This window comes from Convolutriloba macropyga, chromosome 11 (genome assembly GCF_964194025.1).
Source record: "Convolutriloba macropyga chromosome 11, txConMacr16.3, whole genome shotgun sequence".
Classification (NCBI taxonomy): domain Eukaryota; kingdom Metazoa; phylum Xenacoelomorpha; order Acoela; family Convolutidae; genus Convolutriloba; species Convolutriloba macropyga.
Window position 1 is genome coordinate 44601959 of NC_134478.1, and position 25307 is coordinate 44627265.

The 25307-nt window shown below is 36.8% G+C and overlaps 1 protein-coding gene across 1 annotated transcript; it reads left to right on the forward strand.

Moving 5' to 3' along the window:
- The first annotated feature begins 13318 nt into the window (after positions 1–13318).
- LOC142349827 (uncharacterized) lies at positions 13319–25039 on the forward strand. Its single transcript, XM_075401624.1, has 6 exons — positions 13319–13676; positions 13891–14034; positions 14090–14138; positions 14210–14347; positions 23290–23659; positions 23859–25039. Exons 1-6 carry the CDS (start codon positions 13376–13378, stop codon positions 24828–24830), a joined length of 1974 nt encoding a protein of 657 aa, XP_075257739.1. The 5' UTR covers positions 13319–13375; the 3' UTR covers positions 24831–25039.
- Positions 25040–25307: the final 268 nt, after the last annotated feature.

Sequence of the window (25307 nt, forward strand, 5' to 3'; positions counted from 1 at the left end):
CATGAAAACAAAGATCCCGTGTGGCACAACACCTCGTTGAATGTGATTGTGCAGCGCAAAAAAAAATGAATTCGGAGATTCAATATGCATGTCTTCCGTAAAAATAGTTAATAATGAAAACTGATTTTTGTTTTTAAATCTGCGTTCGAACATTACTTGAATCACTGAAATGATTTCGGGGGTTTTGAACGCTGCTTGTGTTGAAACTTTGTAGCTATTGACGTTCGACAAATTCTTTATCTGAAAAAAGCGGCTCATGCAAATCCGTCGTTCCACTCAAAGTGCTTTGCAACAAAAGGACCTTGGAGTACTCATATCCAAAAATCTCTCCTGGAGGGATAATTGCTCTTGAAGATGAGGCAAGGCCTGGCAATCTTTCTGCATCTTGAAAAAAACTGTTCAAACAAAGTAGAGAAAACAAGGAGAGTAGAAAGCAATATACCCAAGAATTTGAAGAACTCCGGAAGAAAGGTTGAATTATTTTGGTGAAATAAAAGTAAATAAAATGTTGTATATGTGATATTTAGTGTAAATAATTTCAAAAACTAGTTAATATTTTAATTCATTAGAATAAAACGTCGATTGACTTAAAATGGTTTTGCAATAAAAGGACCTTGCAGTACTCATATCTACAAATCTCTTCTGGAGTGATAATTGCTCTCGCAGATGAAGCAATGCCTGGCAATTTCTTTGGTTTTTGGAAAAAAACTGTTCACATAAGACCAATGCCGCCACAAAACTGAATGCGTACGTTGGCTACGTAGTGCCTATTCTGACATACGCTTCCAAGGTCTGTTAAGCACCAAAAGTGGACCTGATGTTGCCTGAAAGAGTGCAACGCACAGCCATTGCATGGTTATGTGGTAAAGATGCTGACCAGAAACAGACCATCCCTGACCACAAGTGTGACATAAAAACATCAGACTACATATCACGTAATACCAACGAAACAAGCAAATGCCGAAAAGATGCTTACTAGAAACAGCGACTACTATTACTCAACATACTGCCTGTATCGCTGTATCTCGAACTACACGGTACTCTATTCTTCAACGCATGTCTCGGGGTTGCAAAACATATGACTATAGAAGTGATCTAAGTCAAAAAAAAAATAAACTGCTATTAAATACGCGCGACCAGTTCTGGCGGCGGGAATTGACACTGAAGTTTTTGTTCAAATCCAAAGAGTATGACTTCAGATGTTAGAAAACTATTCTAGTAAATATCAATTCAAAACTTTTTCAATCCCAACGAGTAAGGGTAACAACATAAAGGAATGAGTAAAAATTTTTTTCAGGAGTAGAAAACAGCATATTCGGATTTTCAAAAGCTCTGGAATAAAGATTGAATGAATTTTGGTGTTAAAAAAGCAAATAAAATGTAAATGTGATTTTTTTGGAAATATTTTAAAGAACTCGTTGTGATTTTAAATCGTTTCTAAGAATTCAATAGATAGAGTCAAAGACAAAACTCTATCCTTGCAACCATTTTTAATTTTTAGCAACCATTTTTAGGTGACATTCCGAAAAAATTGGTGCTCCGACCTGCTCTTAAAATTATTTAAATAATTCGATGCCAGAAACCGTTAACTCATCGATATATCTATTCGCTTACGATGCTAAAATTTTTTAAACAATGTTATCAAATCATGTAAAAGAAACCGATTTGTCAAATTATAATTACTTCCGATATTTAACACAAAGGTTTTCGAACGTTGCGTTCATCGTCTGGTTAAAACTGTTTTTTCAAATTGTTAAAGATAAATTGAAAATGTATTTACAATTATCTGAGACCACACTTTAATTATTTCTAGGAACTATTCTAAATAATTCAATCAAAAATTTTTCCTTATATACAATATTTAGCCTATTTACAAGTAATATTTACATCTGTTATCAATCTTTTAAAAACATTCCTTTTCCGGATATTTTGATTTTGGCCATGTTCTTTTAGGGTTATTCCGAATTTGCCCTAAACTTAAGTATCCTTCTTGATGAGATTTTTCAAATTCTGTTTTGTCATGCACCAAATGTTTTTTCCCTATGTATCCTCATCTAGTCAAAATTATAACTTGAACTAATATTTCAACTTAAGTTCCCGCCCCCTATAATTATCGCGTGTGTTTAGTGCCAGCTTCAGCTTGCTGATGTATATAGCTTCGATATTCATTAGTTTTTCTATTGTCCGACAGGCGTCCAGAAGTTTCCATTCAATGTCACTCGTGGCGCCATGATATCCAACCAGATGTTGACATAGATGAGTCCGCATCCACTACATTTAATCTCATGTACCACGTGGGATTTCAGGTCTCTATCGAAAAATAATTTCAGGGTGGGGAGGCATGATCTTAATTTCCGCGTTGTAAAAACCACTTGCAATTTGCATAGTTTCTTCAATTTGCTTGCAAAGTTTTGAGTAAGGTTGCCTCTGTATTGTAGAAAAATAGTTGGCTTATCATAAGATCTCGTCTCGTTTTTTTGATGCTCTTTTGGGGTTGTTCATAATTGGTCTTTACCGCCACCTATTATCTTTTCTAAAGTCTGGTTCACTTTTTTGAAGACCATTCCTCTGGATATTGATTTTTGGTCCAGCAAGCCTTGTTCTCCTCTAGAGCCTGATCTAAGGCCAATCATATAGAGGTGGCATTAAAAACCTTATGAACCGCCCTTGAATCTCATTTTTCTTATGCTGAAGCGGTGCACAGCTGCGAAAACTCAGTATTATTCCAGTGTCAGTTGGTTTTTAATACCAATGGAAGGTGATATTACTTTTGCTGCTCACATTTATGTTAATGTCAAGAAAAACCAAATCCCCTTCCACGTTAACTTTTTCTAATGTAAATTGCAGGTTGTTGTGTGATGAATTTGCAAATTTGAAAAACTTGTCCGGATTACCACGAACCATGCAGACAATATCATTCACATAGTTTTTAAACAACTTCATCTCCTCATAACCACCCACTGTCTGTTTGTTGCTGCAATAAGTACAAATCCAAACAACATACTGCATGTTGGCGTATTCCTCAATTGATATCTTTTGGCATCTTGCATGAAACCAGTTTTTGCATGACTCACATTCTACTCCTCTTCCTCGGAAAGTCACTCTCCGGTTACAGTCTTTGCACTTCCGGTTTTGGTTGGATCTGGAAATATTTTCCTTGAGCGCTGGTTTTTGCAGTAACGCCTCAAACGATTTCTTTCACACCTTTGCTAGTATTACAAACAGTGATGCACCCATAGCCAGACCATCGGATTGTACATATTAAACCCCAATAGATTTGAAATGAACATTCGTCACCGCAAGCTTTAGCAAACTTTTCATCGAGGATCTTGGGATATCTGGAGCTAGGTTGCTTAAATAGTGTTCTCTTAGAGCAATTTTTATAACCTCTCCAAACGGAACCTTGGTGAACAACCTTTTTACGTCAAGAAATACTATCTGCTTCAAAAGTGAGAGACTCTAAGGCCTTTCTAGCATCTTGCGTGTTGGTTTCAATGTTTGCGCCCTGTAGTTTCTGGAAAAAGGTGTCAGAAAACTGGTTAAGTTTTCGTAGCTGCTACCAGGTGTCGAAAGAACAGGTCGGAGCGGTGTATCTATATTATTTACCTTTGCCAGGCCATAAAGCCTCGCTGGTTGGGATTCTGTTGACCTTAGTCTTTGATACACTCTGTCACTAATTTTTCCCTGCTTGATTAATTGTTGCAGGCTGTTTTTGATTTGTTTTTCATTTGTGATCAAAATTTCATCTTTTGCTCCAATGATTTTTGAAACTGATCTGAGTTCAGCACCTCATCAAGTTTTTCCCTGTACGTTGACTTCCTCATCACACAGAAACCGCAGTCTTTGTTAAATGGTACTGACAGCAAATTAATGGCTCTCAGATATTCATGCACTTCTTTGACCCCTCTATCCATTGTGGTTTCGCGTACAATTTTTGCATAACATTTTGTGGACGCCTCAATTTCACAAAGCTTCTCACCCTCAGAATTATTCTCACGTACAAGTTTGTCTACGTCTGCAAGGAAGTGCACTTCATTAAACTTGTCTCTCACAGGGTGTTTAGGTCCCAACGATAGGATGTCAAGTACAAACTATGGATGTTCACGGCCATCCATTATCACAACATTACTATGGCAGCCATTCCGCAGTGGTCTATCCTGTCTCTATGACAGTTTATCAAGTTTTCCATTAAGTCTGTTTTGAACCATTGCGGAGTGATTCCTCATTTCACGCCTAATGCTGCCAACAACGGATGGCATCAGTTCTGGTCTCACATTCTCCCTAAAATTACTCCTATCTGTCTCAAGTTTTTCCTTGAATACTTTACGCTCTTTCTCCGCGCGGTTTATTTCTTGTTTCAGGAGCTTTAATTGAAAACTGTGCACCGCTTGTTTAGAAAAAATTTCATTTTTAGGAGCGCGATACCTCAAAAAATCCGGAGTTATATCATTGTTATGGCATTGTTTTAAAAACTCAATTCGGTAATTGCAGCTAGTGACCTTATTTAGGGTTTTCAAGTTATAAGTTTGATTTTTTCAAAATATACCTGAGCCACATACCTCAAAGAAGCTCAAGGACAGGGGGACAATGAAGCCCGATTTTTCAGGAGCTCCTCCTCAGTCTGTGTTGTTACACCATCCTTGCCCTGGCTCTCGCTTTTCTCTGCCTTTTGACCCAGTGGAATGTTTATGCCTTCTTGGAATGTTCGCTAGTGTTATCAGATAACAATAGCTAACATTCCAAGAAGGCATAAACAGTCGACGGGAATGGTCTGATCAAAACCTTCTGAATTTCAATGAAGGCAAATGCGTGACAATGACGATCTGTAAAAAAAGGAAATTCACTGAGTAGAGAGTATTCCTGGGAATCTTGTTTGACCGAACACTTCAGTTTAACAATCATATGCACCAAGGTGAAAAATGTAACAAATTCTGTCTGGGCGATCATAAAAACGAGTTTTGTAAATCTGGTTTTGTACGAATTATTATGCCTACTCTTTATAGCATTAGTGCCCCCCAGTCGAGAATACTGCAACCAGATTCGGTACCCGAGACTAAAAACATATATTCAATTAATTGAAGACGTTCAAAAGAGGGCAACCCGATTAGTATCAACAATCCGTCATCTTCAATTTGAAACACGACCGTGGCAACTGAAATTACCTTCAAAGCAATACAGGGTAATAAGGGGGCATGATATAAACTAATAAGATGTAGATGTAGAATCTATATATAGAATTATTGAAAGCAGTACTGGAAACTGAGACATTACGAGACCAACAATTGTTAACGAAAAGGAAAGTGCTACTAAAGTTGAAAAAGGAAAGCTAATGTTGTTTTTAAATGTCTTCAAATGTTATTGAATCACTGAAAGTAGTTCTGTTTTTAATTTGGGGGTTTTGAATGCTGCTTGTGTTGAATCTTTAGCTTATGACGTTTCTGTCTGAATTGTTGTGATAAACTTATTTAATAGTGTGTTTTCAGTTTTTGATGGAACCAGGGACAGCCGTGGTGGTCCCTTTATGTTGATTCTTGGAGCAAGTTCATTGCATCGTGCATTCAGAACCCTGAAGAAACACCAACAGAAGACACTTCATGGTTCAGTGATCACAGTACCTGGCCTCAGCTTCAACTTGAATGCACACAACTTTCGGAAAAACGCCCAATATTATCTCTACAAGTATCCCAACGAAAGTATAGTGGTTTGGCATGATGTTGTGAATAACTCCCTATCTCAACACAAGAGTAATGGATACACCCAACTGAGTGAGAACCAACTTGAATCAGTGCTATCGCGGTTTTCAAACAGAATCAAATCTATCATTTACTGTCAACGAAGAAAACTTCCTGACGTATTTCAAACACTAAAGAAAACGAAATTGCCAGTGGTCTCAATAATTCGAGACATATTGTAACGAAAGAAAGCCAAAGATTTGTAGTAGGAGGCATCAATTTCTCGTCAACATCCTGGGGAACAATGTACTCCTCCGAAGAAATGAGTGTTCTTGAATATCTATTTGAACACAATTTTACTCATTTCATATTGGGGAAAACAAGGCAATTAGACGTGTTTTTGACAAACAATCCTGACCCAGTTCTTAGTGTGTCAGTTGAAAATCAAGTCAAATCGGCTCACAGCTCAGACCACGATCCTTTTCTCATATCGCTCGAGTCCGGTTCTTCGGTTAGCTCAGCTGTCAAAACTCTGAATAAAAAGCGAGATTTTGCCGCGTTTTCACTAAAGCAAGGCGACTGGCAGGGTTTAGAGAAAAACCTAGCCACAAACCCTTTTGCGCTTTATTGCTTTAGCAATGTGAACCTAATGGTGGATCTTTGGTATGACTGGCTTTATGAAGCGTTTGAAAAGTTCGTGCCTAAGAAAACGAAACATAGAATTAGCCTGCCTCCTTGGGTATCCAGCCAAAGCTCCCACCTAATGAAAATCAAACAGAGGCTTCGCAGGTGCTCACAAGAGAACCCAAAAATGATAGCCAAGCTGCGAGATATCTCAAATCAACTCGATAAAAGCTTGGATTGTGATCAATTACAGTTTGAAAAGTCAGTATTCGAGCACGGCGCTTTTTCGGAGATCCAAAAGTACCTTAAAAGCATCAAGAAGCCGCCTTCGATACCAAGTGTCTTACACCTGGACGACCTTTCCGCATCAACAGATCAAGAGAAAGCGGAACTGTTTAACACTTTCTTCCAAACAGTTTTTACCAAATCTGACTACAAAAGAAAACCTCTCACTTCCTTGCCCGCTCTTCAAAGCATTCACTTCGAAGAGTCAGAGATATGCGCAGCTCTGGAAAAACTGAAACCAGGCAAGGCCAAAGGGATGGATGGCCTAGGAAATCTCCCTTTGAAGGCATTGTCCAAAAGCCTTGCGAAGTCGCTAAAATTGCTTTTCAACACCATATCTAACAAGTCAACCTTTCCCGATCACTGGAAAAGAGGCGAAGTGGTTCCTATCTTCAAAGATGGTGACAAACAAAATGTCAAAAACTACCGTGGTGTTGTCTTGCTCGATTGTGTTTCAAAAGTGTTAGAGCGTCTTATTTTCGAAAAACTCTACCCCCGTGCTGAAAGTCTACTATCGGATGATCAGCATGGATTTTGGAAAGGCAGATCAACAACAACCCAAATGATCTGTTATCTCAACGAAGTGTTTAAAAACATCAACCAACCGACATTGTTGTCGCTGTATTTGGACTTCGAAAAGGCTTTTGACAAAGTCTGTCATGAGAAGCTGTTGGAGAAGTTGTTGATTCTGGGCTTTGGAGGACCCCTATTAGCACTCTTGGAAAACTATCTGAGCAACAGGTCGCAAAGGGTCCGCATCGGGAACTCCTACTCCCGGTATCTTGAAACATCAAGTGGAGTTCCACAGGGCTCAGTACTTGGACCGTTCTTCTTCATTCTTTTCGTCAACGATCTCCCCAGTCAACTAATGTCGAAATCGTTTGGATATGCAGACGATTTTAAGCTCATATCACAAAATGAAGTTACTCTCCAAATAGATGGACATAGACTCTGGAAATGGTGCTCAGAAAACCAAATGAGTCTGAATCTAAAAAAGTGCAACGTTGTTGCCTTCAAGGGGACTGCGTCAGTTGCACTGGGAGAGCATATCCTTAATACAGCGGCAGTGCAAAAAGACCTTGGAATACAGGTCTCCGAATCTCTTAGCTGGGCGTGTCATGTAGAGAAGCGAACCACCAAAGCTCTCAAGTGTTTCTACATGATCAAAAGAAGCATGCTCAACACTACAGCTTGGCAAACCAAGAAAGCAGATTATCGTAGTTACATAGTACCTAGTGTGTCATATGGAGATATCCTATTCAAGGCTAGCAAAACCGATCTGCGAATCATTGAAAACGTGCAGAAGAGAGCGGTCAAATGGATTTTCAATAGAAAAGACAATGAGTACAATACCAGCTTGCAAATCCTGAATCTTCTACCCCTCTCTCTTTATCACGAGCTGCTTGTACTATTAACCTTCATATCCATCGTTAAGAACAAAATTGATGTTGAATGGAGGAACTACGTTAGCGTTGGGGAACAGCAAATTACCAGAGCTGGTCAAATCACTCAGTATAAATGCAAAGTTTACAAGTTGCAAAAGCAAGAAAGTGACTTCTGGTATAGGGCTGCCCACCTCGCAAATTTATTCGGCCGGTATCTCTCAGGAGATGTGTGCAAAACACCGAATATCAAGGGGAAGCTTTCTGATGTTTACTCATTGTACTTCTATCAAAAATATGACTTCAACAATGTCTGCACTTGGAGGATTTTCTGCAACTGCTCGGACTGCAGAGACCTTAACAAACTGAATCTGTGACAGTAATTACCAAACAGGGAACTTATGAAACCCCTGTGACTGAATCCCTAAAGCCTTTATTATTATTATTATTATGGAAAGTACTTTGTCTGAAAGGAAGCGCCTCATGCGTATCCGGCGTTTCACTCGAAGTGTCGCAACAAAAGGACCGTGGAGTACTCATATCTAGAAATCTCTCCTGGAGTGATAATTGCTCTTGAAGATAAAGCAAGGCCTGGCGATCTTTCTGGTTCTTGAAAAGAAACTGATCACTCAAAACCAAGGCCGCCACAAAACTGAATGCGTAAGTTGGTTACGTAGTGCCTATTCTGACCTACGCTTCCAAGGTCTGGTACGCATCAAAAACTGACCTGAGGTCGCGTGAAAAAGTGCAACGCAAAGCCACTGCATGGATATGTGGTAAAGATGCTGACTAGAAACACCATCACTGACCACAAGTATGACAAAAACATCAGGTTACATATCACGTAATACCAACGAACGAACCAGACAAGGCTCCAACTCCAGCTTCAACATTCCCAAAACCAGACTCAAAAGCACCGACGATAACTTCTGGACACGAAATGGAACACTGCACAACATTCTGAGTAAACATCTATATATTAATCGCGTGAGCACATAAGGCGGCATGTTTTAGAGGCATCACTGAACAGCATGTTTTAGCAGTACTACCGAAGAGCACGGTTAAGCGGTTGCTTAAATGGGGTTAATGACCGAAAATTGGTGCTTTAAGGTCATTGACCGATTAATGTTTCTAAAAGGTCATTGACCGAATAATGTTCCCAAAAAGTTCACTGACCGGAAAGTGTTGCGAGAGGTCATTGACCCAAAATGTTGCTAAGAGGTCGTGTCATCTAACGAAAAATGCTTTGCTAAAAAGCCAGTTGCCAAAATCTCTTTGTAAAAGAAAACGACAATAATCGGTGTTCCAATAAACAAAAACAATAGTGTAGAAAAAATCATTGGCCGATTAGTTGTTCAGAAAAGTGTCTGTGACAACAAAACTTCAGAAAACGGTCTGTGACCGAATCTATTTTGATACTGAAATAGTAAATAACCGAAGTTGTGTCAAGTTGTGTCATAAACCCGATGTTTTTTCGGGTTTATGACCAAAAAAAAACATTGTTTTCCGTAATTCTTTGTCAAAAAAATGTTGATGAAAAAGGTTGTCTTAAAAGTTTGTTCAGGAAAAGTCACTCACCAAAAATATCAAGGATTAAAAGCTGGATGATGGAAGTTTGTTTTTTGTTTCCCTGTACGAAGTTTTTTTAATACAGAAGAATTCAGCAAACAAAATTTGTGAAGTGTAAAACATCCAAAAGGTGCCGATGCAAAAACCAAACTTAGGTGCCAAAAAATTATATGACAAAACTGAGGTCTTGAAATAAATACAATTTTTTAGCGCTCAGTAGAGAACATTTTCTGATTAAGGGCTGTTACTAATAAGTTTTTGCATACAAAACTTGACAGGTATATGATTTTCCGTCATTGTTTTTTTTTCGAGGAATGTTTTGTTAATATTGTTTATTTTGTCCAACTCAGTTTTGTGTTTGATGACTTCTTAAAAGCATTGGCAAAGGCTTGCCAACGATTCCTTTTTATCAGCACATTCCTCGTAATAGGCACATCCATCGTGTTCTCATTAGCACATTCATCCTTTTAATGAGAACCGGAATTAATTGCCTCACCAAGGATCTGTTTTCTCCTCTTTTGAGCTGTTGTATCTTCAGTTTCTTTCTCTTTCTTTCGTTTTTTCTGTTGTGCGATCTTCTATTTTTCTGCTCCTCAAGTGTTTTCTTTAACTTTGATATTTTTGCACTCACATTTTTGCTTTTTGCGCCTGCTCACTATCTCGCTGTTCTTGTACGTTCTCTCATGATTTTGGCTTCTTCCTTCCAAAACTGTCCCATTTTCCTTCATTCTATTACTTTCTTTTTTTCCTTGCGTGCTTTCTCTCGCTCACTTTCCTTTTTCTTCCTTTCTCTCTTTCTTTTGTGGGTTGTTCTTTTCTTTTTTTTCTGTTTTTGATTCAATTTTTGTTTCCTATTGTTTTTCTTACAATTGGTTCCTGATGTTCTTATGGTTATTGTTGTATTGTATTCTTTCTGTTTTTTTACTCTCTCATCTATTTTGATTTTTTGTTTTCTTTTTCTCGTTAATTCCCTTTTCGCTTTTGGCTCCCGTTGGCTTTCTCCCAGACTGCTTTTCCTTCACTGCTTTCAACCTTCTTTTGTTCTGTCTTTTGTTTTTTTCGCAATTTTAAAGCTATTTGCTCTCCGACTCATTATATATTTCTGCTTCTATCAATCTTTCTCTCCCTCTTTCTACCTCATTCTATCCGTTTTGATTTTTTTAATGCTCTGGGAGAACGTCTATTACCCTCTCGAATAACTCGAATAAAACCTCTCTTCCTCCCTTTGACATATTTGGCTCTCTTTTTTTGTTAGTGTGTCCAAAGTAGTTTTGCAAAAAATTCATTGAAGCGATCGCATGTACACCAGTTATCACGAAGTGTTTAATGAACTATCAATAGTTAACGTTTCAAGATGAGATGCATTCAGATAGCTTTTACGGACCTGCTAGTATCGACTTAACAACGAAAGAAAACAGAAAAGCACGAATAACACAGCAATTTTGGAAATTCTTCGAAAAGTTCAACGAAGCCAATCTATGTACCTGGAGGATACTCTGCCAATGCACGAACTGTAACCAACATTCCAAACTTACTCACTAATGACATAAAGGGTGAAAACCCATGGTATATCTCTAAAGACTTCGCTACTACTACTAATACTAAAATATTTGAAAAAGTAAATAATGTAAAAGAAACCAATTTGTCAAATTAAAATTACTTCCAATACTTAAAACAAACGTTTTCGAACTTTACGTTCATCGTCAGGTTAAAACTGTTTTACAAATTGTTAAAAGATAAAATGAATATGTATTTACATTTGTCTGAGATGACAATTAAAACAATTCTAGGAAACATTCTAAAAAATTCAATCGAAAATTTTTCCTTATATACAATATTTAGCCTATTTACAACACATATTTACATCTGTTATCAATTTACTTAAAAACATTCCTATTCCGGATTTTTCGATTTTGTCCATGTTCTTGTATTTTTAGGGTTATTCCGAATTTGCCCTAACCATAAGTATCCCTCTTGTGGAGGTTTTGCAAATTTCGTTTTGTCATGCACAAAATGTTTTTTGCCCTATGCATTCTCATTTAGTCAAAATTCTGATTTGAACTAATATTTTAGCGTGAGTTCCCTCCCCCTATATTCGTCGCGTGTGTTTAGTGCCGGCTTCAGCTTGCTGATATATATTGCTTCGATGATCATTAGTTTTTCTACTGACCGACAGGCGTCCAGAATTCTCCATTCAATGTCATTCGTGGCGCCACGACATTCAACTAGATGTTGACCCACCTGTGAATCCTTCTTTTGATGTTCTGTTATCCTTGTGGTAACATGCCGGCTTGTTTGCCCAACATAGATGGATCCGCATCCATTACATTTAATTTCATATACCACGTGGGATTTCAGATCTCTATCAAAGGATGATTTCAGGGTGGGGAGGCACGATCTTAATTTTCGCGTTGTAAAAACTACTTGCAATTCGCATAGTTTCTTCAATTTGCTTGCGAAGTTTTGAGTGAGGTTGCCTCTGTATTGTAGAAAAATAGTTGGCTTATCATTAGATTTAGTCTTGCTTTTTTGATGCTCTTTTGGTGTTGTTCTTAATTGGTCTTTACCGCCACTTATTATTTTTTCCAGAGTCTGATTCACAATTTTTGAAGACCATTCCTCTGGATATTGATTTTTGGTCCAGCAAGATTTGTTCTTTTCAAGAGCCTGATCGAAGGCCAACCAATTAGAGGTTGCATTAAAAACCCTGTGAACCGTCCCTTGAATCACATTTTTCTTATGTTGAAGCGGTGCACAGCTGCGAAAATTCAGTATTATTCCAGTGTCAGTTGGTTTTTGATACCAATGACAGGTGATATTATTTTTGCTGCTCACATTTACGTTTCGGAATAACCCTAATTCGGAATAACCCTAAAAATACAAGAACATGGACAAAATCGAAAAATCCGGAATAGGAATGTTTTTAAGTAAATTGATAACAGATGTAAATATGTGTTGTAAATAGGCTAAATATTGTATATAAGGAAAAATTTTCGATTGAATTTTTTAGAATGTTTCCTAGAATTGTTTTAATTGTCATCTCAGACAAATGTAAATACATATTCATTTTATCTTTTAACAATTTGTAAAACAGTTTTAACCTGACGATGAACGTAAAGTTCGAAAACGTTTGTTTTAAGTATTGGAAGTAATTTTAATTTGACAAATTGGTTTCTTTTACACTAATACTAAAACTCAACACACTGCCTGTATCGTTGTATCTCGAATTGCACCATATTCTATTCTTCAACGCATTATGTCAAGACAAGTATGCTCTAGATTCGATCGACAAACCTAAATCCAGATCAAGAGAAACGCGGCAAAACTTCGAAGTTCCTTTTAGCAGGCTGAAGAAGACCGATACATTATTTTTGGGCACGGACTGCGCGACTTATGAACATCCTAAACAAGCACATACCTGAAAATGAGTTAACGAAATAAAGACTGACAAAGATGTATTACCAAATCTCCGATAGCAGCTACAATGAGATGGAACCCTTCACCTGGTGAATTCTCTGTCTCTGTAGCTCCTGTAACCCTGCCAAGAAAATTGTGCCAGCTGAAAACAAGGGTGAATTTCATCCCTGGTCTCGTCCTAAAGCCTATCTACTATTGCTACTACTACTACTTTGCAGCTGGTTCTCATTTACAGCTGTCATGAAATTTGTTCTTATCTTTGCTCACTTTCATTATGTCTGCTAACTTTTTTGGTTCTATTCAGACCAAAGAGGACTTTGTAATGTCCTGAACTCTGATTTTTGTTGAATAAGTTAACGCTTGACGGAGATCTATTACGCGTCCCATCCATCATTATTTTTCAGATTGGATTTTGAAATACATTGAATGCCTCTATACACTTTCGGTGACGCGGCTGGTTCCTCGTCCGACGAAAGAGGAAACTCAAGAGAAGCAAGTAATGAAGACGAAGAGGATGGCTATGAATATGATGAAAACGGAGCCATTGTAGACGATGAAGAAGATTATGACGAAGACGGCTCTCAGATTGCACATGAGCCTCATAAAGGAGCCAGAATGAGTCCTATGATGGTATACGTTGAGACGCTGACGGGAACTGCGTTTGAAGTGCGCGTCTCGTCATTTGAAGCAGTTATATCAATTAAGGATAAAATTCAGCGTCTAGAAGGTGCGATTTTATCAATTAAGGATAAAAATCCAGGGTCTTGAGCAGCAACTCAATATAACTGTAGTTACATTCAGTCGTGATTTTTAAAGAAAGCTACTCTTGCATTTGTATATTAGATAGAGAAATTCTGCAGTAAGCAGCTCCTATTTTTCATAATTTTATGTGGAATTTTCAATAATACCATCAGGTAACGAATTCTTTCTGCTTTATTAAGGCATCCCAATTAGTCAGCAACATCTGTTGTACGATAACATGGAAATGCGAGATGACTACACCCTCCGAGACTATAATATCAGAAATGGTGCTACTCTTCGTCTAGTGCTGGGCATGCGGGGAGGGCCCATTAACACTCGCAGAGGTTAGTCAAACTAATCATTTATTAATTGAACCGACTTAATTTCTTTTTGTTTCAGTTCCTGTAGAGGATCCTGTGTTGCGTGACATGGACCTACTAGAAGCAAAGTAAGCTAAATAAATTTTATACCATTTTGAGACTTGCCCATTAAGCTTTAAAAATGATTTGACGTTTACAGAGAACAACTGTCGAGGCGGCTGAGCTCGTCTTCAAATAACCATTTCACAATATTGGTGTTACGTAACGGGCAACAAGTCAACCTGTATCGAGTGGTTGATAGAAATGATGGATCTGCTTCTGCGTCGTCTGTCTCAAGGCTAGTAGAGAATCGTGAATTATTGTGCTAAATAACGTAAACTTATAGCATTGTCATTTTCAAGCTTCTACAGTGCGATTGTCCTGCAATCTCTCAAATTTCATTGTCTGATAAAATCAAAACAATATTATGGAGTAACATTCTTTGTGTATCCTCCTAGATGAGTACTGGTTTTCTTGAGGGTTTTCACGAATCGGATTTAGGATATCTATTTTTTAGTCGGCGAGTTGTTCTGATGCAGGATGTAATTCGTTTATTGTTAAACAGAATTAAAGAGTGGGGAGAACTGTCATTTTACTCATTCTGGTTTCGGAAAGACAGGCGAGAAAACTAGGCGTGGAAAAATGTCCTCTAATACTTTAATACTTTCAACTTTTTTCGGCACAAGTGATCGACTAGATTCACTTGTGCGGAGACTGACACTTGTACGTGAGAAGCATCGGAAACAAATATTAGACTTTTATATGATGCAATATGAGCTATTTTTTTGTCTTTTTTGCTAAATTAGATGTTTTTTCATAGTTCTTGTATTCTTCGATTTGTTTTTCTCTGTGAATTTTTAATTGCTCTTGAACGAAGTTCATAGCAATTATTGTAAACGTGTTAGTCTTTTTTTATGCAAATGTTTTGCTTGACCGTTTTTGCGCTTTTCTTCTAGAACATTCTTTGTCTTCGCAAAAGACTTTTTAACGCTTTCGTTCTTCATTTTGAGTGATCTCTATTGCTCTCACTCCGGAATGAGACTTGTTGCCAATATAAAATCGATTGCAGCATAGTCACAATAAGGGCCTGATAGCCGAGTGGTTGAACCTCTGCTCTTTTTAATTTACATCGATCATATGTTACCGAAAAGTTCAAGCTGTTTTCGTTTTGCAGATGTCACAAAAATGGTCATGTGCCACCTCTAACAGACAACTCTTTAAAATTTTACGCAGAGAAATGTGTTTATATTCTCTGCAACTCAATAGCACACAAATGCGATTTCAAGATAGACCAGAACTCTTTACAGAAAGTTCACAATACAACCGATTTAGGTGTTGAAATTTACAGCAATTTAAAATGGAGTATGCACATAAGAAATAAGCTAACGAAAGCTCAAAGAAGCTTCAATTGTCTGAGACGCAATGTTCCATATAGCCTACCAAACAAAGTCAAGCAAAATTTGTCCTCATCATGCATTTTATCAATTATCGTTTACGCCTGTGTGACATGGTTTCCCGATATTGGTTTATTGAGATTATTGAAAAATTTTTACTGGAGAGGATTGTGCTGGTGTTATGGAAAACGCAATTACCTTTCAGCCCTGCAATATTCAGACAACATACCAATCTGCTGTCTGCTTTTGGAGCGAGATCTTCGATTTTTCATTTAAATTGAGGAAAACTTGTACTAGGTTTGATATTTTTCACGCTGAAGATCAATTCCAGGATTTTACGAAGTGAACACGCTAATCAACTCAATTTTAACGAGACGGGACCTTTCAATATTTTTAAACCACCAGCGAACCACAAAGGCCTCCTGAGAGAGTTCTTCTTTAACCTTCGTGACCCTAAGTTTGATTAAAATTACACATTCACTTGATCTATTAAATACCGCTGTACTTTCTGCCGATCCTAATATTCAAATACAAGTTAATTTGTAACAATACCATATTCATAGAAATTCATAGAACGATATTTTGAAACCCCTTATTTTGGTAAATTGAGGTCTTTCGCTACTACTGTTAAATGATCGGGAGGGCAATGGTTCGAATCCTGGCGTGGTCAGATGTTTTCCCAACCGCCGGTCGTTCGAGAACAATTCTTCCGACATTCAACGGTTTATGTCACTTCGTTATTTTGATCTTTCATTTGATTGCTGATTTTTTGGTAGTGTTCCTCGTGAAGAACTTTCAATAAATGTTAACAAATTGTGGCTATCCTTCAAGTTTTCTTCTGTTTTTATGCTTTGCGTAACTTTTTTGGGCTCTATTTTTAGCGTTTGTTTTTTTGAAATAATTGAATTTATTTCGTTTTTTTCAATAGCCGCCCTCCAGTCAGCCTGCTATTATAACGTCCCTATTTTAGCAATCCGAGAATTGAGTTTGTCTGCTGTTTTTTTACAGTCCAAAGTAATTGGATTGTATTGGTGTGCTCTCTTTTTCAGATCTGTTCACTTTTTTCATCCTTTTCTCGTCAATGAGAAGTCAAATCAGAGTGGTGGTGATTTTAGTCACGCTGAAGTAGTTATTTGTCAAACTACTTTTAAAGTGGTGACAAATTGGTGTTTGAGCAAGTTTTCAGTTTTTCGGAGGGAATTTTTCCCGTGCGTCAAACTGACATTGTTTTCAGTGTTTTGAATCATAAACGCTATCAAAATGATACATGTGTTCTAATGGCATATATTTGCATTTGCTTGGATTCATCATTGTGCAGCTACAGTTTTTTGTTACTTTTACACTATTTGTAATGAAATATTAGTGAATATTTGATTTTGGCTCTTTTTAATTATTACGTCCTATCAGCTATTATCATGATGACTGATTTTTTTGGTTGGTAATCAGACATAAATAAACCTAATTAGTGTTGTGTGTCCATCACTAGCGGTTTTTAAGACATTGAAACTAATTGTTCTCAAAAGTTTTGTGAAGTTGTTTATTTTTGTGTATTCGTTGAAAAGTTTCTTCTTTTATTTAATTGCCTCAGGGTTAGATCTCAGGTTCTTAATAGAGATTAAATTGATCGATTAATAATTATAATAATAATTCTTGGACTTTGACACTTTGTTTTCAAGAAATTTTGACGAGACTTGTTTTTTTTTGTCACTGGTTGTCTTCTCTTAGTTTCATTGATGACAGGTGTTAAGGATGCTTAAAATTAATGGAGTTAACCGTTTTTGGTCATCGCTTTTGCTTTCTATGGATTTAACGGTCTTCATTTCTAAAAAAATTGTTGAATATTTGAGTTTTACATGTATTTGTACTTATTGCTCTTATCACTTATTCTCAATAATGGCAGATCTCTTTGCTGGCTACTGATATTGTATTTTATTTTAAAAATTGTGTTATTGTTTAGCTGATGCTTTCGGTGACTTTTTTTATACTGCTAATATTCAAAAAGTATCAGCCAGTTCTTTAGTTTTTGCAAAAATTGGTTATTTTTGTTGTAATATTGTTTAGTCTCTTATGACGGGGTTTCCATGGTTGCTAATGAGCAACGATTACATGTTTTTAGTAGTTTTAGTTCAAAAGAATCCACTTCTTGATTTGGATACTTTTCAAGAATAAGATTTATTTGTCTTTCATTTTTGTGATCTCGGTGCTCTCTTCCATTGACTGCAGTACCGTTTGCAATTTATTTGAAGTCTATTACTCGAATTGAGTTTGTGTATCTTGCCTTTACTTGTTTTTCTTTTGTTCTTTGCAGCCATTAAAACCACTAAAGGATATTTTACGACTTCTTAAGTTTTGTCGTATCGGTGTTTATTTTACTTTGACTCCATTGAGTTTCAAAACTTTCCATATTTTCCTAGTTTTGCCTCTTTTTGCTTTGTCTGTCAACTATTACTAGATTCTATTTTGTACTCATTCTAATGATATGTAGGTTCAATATTTTTTCTTCAATATAAGTGTTTCTCTTCAATATTTTCAATATAAGTGAAAAAAATCTAATTGTTTCTTGGTTTATATATTTTGCACATATGAGGTTTGCTCATTTTTGAGTTTTAGCTTAAAATTCCCGTGAAAATCTTATTTGTCAGGTCTCTAGTTAATTCAATTCTTTGGAATGGCATTCAGGACATCTATGTTTTTTTCGTTAAGATGTTTTCACACATTTTTCTATTGATCTGAGATAAACAGGTAAAGCTCAATGGGCATTAAGTTTCATTGTGAGGCCGTAGCTAGCTCGGGTAGCCCTTATAGTGCTGCAGCTGCTGGGAAGGCGCTTATAGTGCTGCAGCTGGACGACCATCTTAGTAGCCCTTGAGTGCTGCAGTTGCTGAGAAGGCCATTATTCTGTGATAGAATGTCATGTATGGGAGTTTTTGAGCCCAAAATAGTGAAATTTTTGTTTGTTTAAACTCCTTTATTCTTGTTTTGGCCTGACTCTGCTTGTCGTTTTATGTCAACCTGTTTTTTCTACCCTATTTTTTTGTCTTTTTCTCTTTTTTGTCTGCTTGCCTTGTTATGTGCAATTAGTCTGCTGGTCAGGTCGAGTAATATTTAGTTCATGCAATCTATTATTGAGGGGTGTTTCAGGACGTGTCCGGCCCTGTTTTGTTATAAGATTTGTTTACTCTTGCTATGACTTTGAGCTTTCCGGGTAGAATGTAAAATCCGTTTGGAGTTAAATAGCATTAGAAGCACTTAGCTGACTTTAGTGTTCTGAATTTGCTTTGAAGGCCTAAATCCAAGTTGAAAAGATCGTTTTCTGAAGATTTGAGCCCAATATCGTGCAGATTTTTGCCGGTTTTCGGAATTTTTTTTCCTTATATGATTTTTATATTTCTTTTCATGTCTGCTTTTTGAAGTACATCAAAATATGTTTGATAATAATGTTTACTTTGAAAAATAATAGTAAGATATAACGCCTCCGATTGAGGTCTGTCATGATCAATACAAAGCTAATGTTAGGGGGATACTTTAATTCTTTTCTGGGAGGTGTTTTTGATACAGATATTCTAAACGCAAAAAATTGGTTTGAATTTTTCGTTTAGAAATTTTCCTTATTTGAGATTTTTTTCTTGAGTTCCAATTAAACTCTATTGAAGCTTCCATATAGTTGTGTGTATATAGTGGCTGTATGAGTAAGTGTTAATATTGTTTTCATTTCGTTCACTTATTTGCCTATATTTCTCCTCTAGGTCCAGCAAGTTTTTGTCTAGCCTGCTGGTTAGTTGATTTCTAATGTCTGGAATTAAGTGGCTCGTATGAAAGGCAGTCTTATAAAAAATTAAACCAAATTTGTGTGAATTATGTTGTTTTTTAGTGTTTTCTACGTTTCTTTTAGTGTTTTTGTCATTCTTAAGTACAAAAGGCCAATAAATTGTTTTATTAATTTTGCAGCTGGGTTATTGCGTAGATTTTGGGGCGACATAAATTTGCTTTTGGAATAAATATCATGAATTTTAGAGAATTTTTATATGTTTATAATTTCCAGAGTTGTGCTTTTGTTATGTTCTCTTTCTTGCGTTTTTATCAAAAGTTTTATAACCTTTACACCGACGTATATACGATTCATGTCCTATTTTTCTCTAATGCTGCTTTCCTCTTATCTTGTAAAAAATTTTTCTATGTTTGAGGCGTAATTAGCAATTGTTCTGCTAGCCAGGTCAGATGATTTTTCTTGTGTTTAGTTCATTTCTTTAGACAGCTATTCATGACTTGTCCTGCTTTGTTTTTTGTCAAGATTTTTGTTACCAACAAATGACGTTGCGCGCACGTCAAATCAGCTATTGTTCATTCATCCATGCGGTCTTTATTTTGAGTTGTCTGTGTCCTTCATATTCAGTCTTTCATGCCGCTAGTCACTGAGTTTATGGTCGCACGAGGTACCTGTCTCTCTAAAATGACTTAAGTTTTCCTGAAGTTTTGACTGAAGTTTTCTGTAAATTGAGCTGGGGTGAAATGCTCGTACTTCTCTCTAATTGAAGTAGAAATAACGCTTTAGTTTGAAAAAACTTTTTTCCTTAATCTTCTGGGTCTTGTTTGTTTTATTGATAGTTTAGGACTACATTCTACGAACTATTGAAGCTATTTTCCGGCAATTTGTCAGCTATTTTTTTACGTTTTGAAAAATTTTTAGTGACACTTTTTTTTGACATGGCTTTAAAAGGCAAATCTATCATTTGATAGGTGGCAAATGATAACGTATTTTATTTTAAAAATTGTGTTATTGTTTAGCTGATGCGTTCGGTGACTTTTATACTTCTAATATTCAAAAAGTGTCAGCCAGTTCTTTAGGTTTTGCAAAAAATGGTTGTATTTTTGTTGTAATTTTGTTTAGTCTCTTATGACGGGGTTTCCATGGTTGCTAATGATCAAAGATTACATACTTTAAGTTGTTTTAGTTCTTAAGAATCCACTTCTTGATTTGGATACATCTCAAAAGTGATATTTTCTCTTTAGTTTTTTGTGGTCTTGTTTCTCATTGACTGCGGTACCGTTTGTTTTCAATTCATTTGAAGTATTTTACCCGAATTGAATTTGTGTATCTTGCTTTTACTTGTTTTTCTTTTGTTGTTTTAGCCATTAAAACACCTTAATAATATTTCACGACTTCTTAAGTTTTGTCGTATCGGTGTTTATTTTACTTTGACTCCATTGAGTTTCAAAACTTTCCATATTTTCCTAGTTTTGTCTCTTTTTGCTTTGTCTGTCAACTATTACTAGATTCTATTTTGTACTCATTCTAATGATATGTAGGTTCAATATTTTTTCTTCAATATAAGTGTTTCTCTTCAATATTTTCAATATAAGTGAAAAAAATCTAATTGTTTCTTGGTTTATATATTTTGCACATATGAGGTTTGCTCATTTTTGAGTTTTAGCTTAAAATTCCCGTGAAAATCTTATTTGTCAGGTCTCTAGTTAATTCAATTCTTTGGAATGTATATCTGGACATCTATGTTTTTTTTCATAAGACGTTTTCGCACATTTTTCCATTGATCTGAAATAAACAGGTAACGCTCAATGGGCATTAAGTTTCATTTGTGGCCCATAGCTGGCTCCAGTAGCCCTTAGAGTGCTGCAGCTGGACGAACCTCATAGTAGCCCTTAGTGCTGGAGTTGCTGGGAAGGCCCTTATTCTGGGTTAGAGCCCAAAATAGTGAAATTGAGCCCAAAATAGTGAAATAGGGAGTTTTTGAGCCCAAAATAGTGAAATTTTTGTTTGTTTAAACTCAATAATTCTTTTTTTGGCCTGACTCTGCTTGTCTTATTATGTCAACCTGTTTTTTTTCTACCCAATTTTTGTTCTTTTTCTCTTTTTTGTCTGCTTGCCTCGTTATGTGCAATTAGCCTGTTGGTTAGGTCGAGTAATATTTAGTTCATGCAATCAATTATTGAGGGGTGTTGCAGGACGTGTCCGGCCCTGTTTTGTTATAAGATTTGTTTACTCTTTTTGCTATGACTTTGAGTTTTCCGGGTAGAATGTAAAATCCGTTTGGAGTTAAATAGCATTAGAAGCACTTAGCTGACTTTAGTGTTCTGAATTTGCTTTGAAGGCCTAAATCCAAGTTGAAAAATCGTTTTCTGAAGATTTGAGCCCAATATCGTGCAGATTTTTGCCGGTTTTCGACATTTTTTTTCCTTATATGATTTTTATATTTCTTTTCATGTCTGCTTTTTGAAGTACATTAAAATATGTTTGATAATAATGTTTACTTTGAAAAATAATAGTAAGATATAACGCCTCCGATTGAGGTCTGTCATGATCAATACAAAGCTAATGTTAGGGGGATACTTTAATTCTGTTCTGGGAGGTGTTTTTGATACAGATTTTCTAAACGCAAAAATAATTTGGTTTGAATTTTGCGTTTAGAAATTTTCCTTATTTGAGATTTTTTTCTTGAGTTCCAATTAAACTCTATTGAAGCTTCCATATAGTTGTATGTATATAGTGGCTGTATGAGTAAGTGTTAATATTTTTTCAATTCGTTCACTTATTTGACTATATTTCTCCTCTAGGTCCAGCAAGTTTTTGTCTAGCCTGCTGGTTAGTTGATTTCTCATGTCTGGAATTAAGTGGCTCGTATGAAAGGCAGTCTTTTAAGAAAATTAAAACAAATTTGAGTGAATTATGTTTTTTAGTGTTTTCTACGTTTCTTTTAGTTTTTTTTTGTCATTCTTAAGTAAAAAAGGCCAATAAATTGTTTTATTAATTTTGCAGCTGGGTTATTGCCTAGATTTTGGGGCGACATAAATTTGCTTTTGGAATAAATATCATGAATTTCAGAGAATTTTTATATGTTTATAATTTCCAGAGTTGTGCTTTTGTTATGTTCTCTTTCTTGCGTTTTTATCAAAAGTTTTATAACCTTTACACCGACGTATATACGATTCATGTCCTATTTTTCTCTAATGCTGCTTTCCTCTTATCTTGTAAAAAATTTTTCTATGTTTGAGGCGTAATTAGCAATTGTTCTGCTAGCCAGGTCAGATGATTTTTCTTGTGTTTAGTTCATTTCTTTAGACAGCTATTCATGACTTGTCCTGCTTTGTTTTTTGTCAAGATTTTTGTTACCAACAAATGACGTTGCGCGCACGTCAAATCAGCTATTGTTCATTCATCCATGCGGTCTTTATTTTGAGTTGTCTGTGTCCTTCATATTCAGTCTTTCATGCCGCTAGTCACTGAGTTTATGGTCGCACGAGGTACCTGTCTCTCTAAAATGACTTAAGTTTTCCTGAAGTGTTGACTGAAGTTTTCTGTAAATTGAGCTGGGGTGAAATGCTCGTACTTCTCTCTAATTGAAGTAGAAATAACGCTTTAGTTTGAAAAAACTTTTTTCCTTAATCGTCTGGGTCTTGTTTGTTTTATTGATATTTTACGACTACATTCTACAAACTATTGAAGCTATTTTCCGGCAATTTGGCAGCTATTTTCTTTAAGTTTTGAAAGCTTTTTAATGATACTTTTTATTGACATGGCTCTATCATGCCACCCATCTATCATTTGATAGGTGGCAAATTGACTAGCAATAGTGAAAATCTTTGGTGAGTTTCTCCAAAATAGACTGAATAGTTTCCATAAACCAGTGAACCTCGGATAGGAAATATAATCGGGGTACTTTGATCTACCTACGTAGTGCCTCCTGGTCATAAATACGAATGCTGGGTTTCTGAGCCATTGCAGATTTTAGAATATAGGATTAACTGTGGAGCATTTTTCAACTCTTTGGGCCAAAAAATATTGTTTTAAACCTCTAGTGTGTTCTGGCCATCAAAATTTCGAACATTTCAGTGGTGGCTCAAGATGTGATAAAGTGAGCGCCTCAGTGGGTACAACTGCAGCCCAGAGGGACAACGAAAGTGGTCAGGGGGAGGATTGCGATGAAGATGACGAGGATGAGGTTGAAGAGGATGAAGAAGCAAGCGATAAATCCGAGGACGAAAATCATCATGGTGGTAGGAAAGCAGAAGTCGACGTAGACGAGCCCACTAGAATGGCAGTTAAATTGGCTAATCTGAGAATGAAAATGCACCAGAACAAGAGAGGCAACAAAACAACATTTGGCAAGATTAACAATGCAAGGACACATGAGGATAGTTTAATGCTCGGTCCACCAAGCAAGCCCACTTCAATCTCTAACACTTCCTTGCCTCCCATTCTGGTGAGTAAGAGTTTCTGGTGAGCACCAATTGTTTTCTACCAACCCGTGGTTAAAATATTTGTATCCAATTGACCATATGAACAGATTAATGTGTTTGTGCCCTGTTAAGTTAGTACACTATTTACAGCCAGAGTCTGGAATTTCGTTTTATAAACTGATTCGAGAAGGTAGAAATGAACTGAATTTTGTTCTGTTTAAGAATGGACAGCCTGCAGCGCGATACAAATACCAACGATCGCTTTTGAGTAATCCTGTTCCCACCAACCCTGTCACTGTGAAGGGTCAGAGCAAAGATTATCAGCAACCGCAGCCTCGTTATCTACGCATGAAATCACTTCATGGAATTCTAGCAAACGAAAGAACGGAAATTCTTGAAACGAACGAAGAGGACGCTCAAGAGGGAGACATCAGTAGCGAGATGGGTGCCAACCAAGACATTGCCGGCCCGTCGAAAAGCAATTTTGATAAAGCACAATATTTGAGTGGTAATAACGAATCTTCATTAGGAATCATGCCTCGCACATCCTACGCGATATCACAAATCATAGACCCAAGTGCAGAGCAATCCAATTATAATCTGCTCAAAGATCAGCAGGGCTCAACCACGTCATCTGGACAAATCATTGGAGGACCTCATCATAGCTTAGCCAAGTCACTCTACAATCGGGACACGGTTACGAATCTGACTGCTAATGATGACGACTTCGCGAGGATGAGGAAGCGAAGCAATTGCCGGTACGAAGAGGCAGGTAGTGGCGAAAATTCCAACGAAGAAGTTAAGAGTTACGCCTTTAAATCAATGCCATTTGATGAGACCACCGAGGAACGTGAACAGAAAGAGCTTCAGGAGCAGCGTGGCAAACATTCAACGACGAAGCAGCATGAAAACACAGAAGCACCATGGTTGAATCCTCCAGACAAAAACTTTGATGCCTTCAAAATAGCCCAAGATATTATATTGGGTCAGCAGTCACTGTCAAGTGGGGCTAAGGGCAACTCCGAAGGACTGAAGTCAAGAAAAGTCTCTACTAAGCTTGAGCATGTAGAAGGTAAAAGTGAATCCGAAGATGTGGGCAAATTTAAATTTGCATTCAAGCTCGCAGATGCGCAACCAAAAGCCTGCTCCGATACTATCCAGGAGGAAGAAGAATCTGAGAAGTCTGTATGTTGAGACGGAATTGGAAGACAGTAACGAGGGAGCACCTGGTTCTAAGCATATGGAGGAAGAGTTCCCAGTGCCACACAGAGTTGGAAAAATGTCTCAGCTGAAGAACATTGTGGGTAAGCACACTCCTAGTCCGACAGAGTTGGCACTTCAGAAGCAGCAGCAGAGACTCAGTGCTCTCGGATCACACGGTAAGGATAGAATTTGAATAAGGATAGGAGTTGAATTGCTATCTTGCACAGCCCTATATCAAGCTGTTCAAAGATATAATTCGAAGAGTCAGTCTCACAAAAAGTGTTTACTTAAACTATCTGCTCTTTCATTTTATAGCTGTAAGCTGAGCGTAGCTATATTGTGGTATTTCTGCTCTTTTACAATACAAAATTGCATTGAATCTGTGAGCTGAGCGTAGCTATATTGGGGTGTTCCTGGTTTTTACAAGTCAAAGAAAAAGCAACCATTTGAAGCGAATAATATACTTTT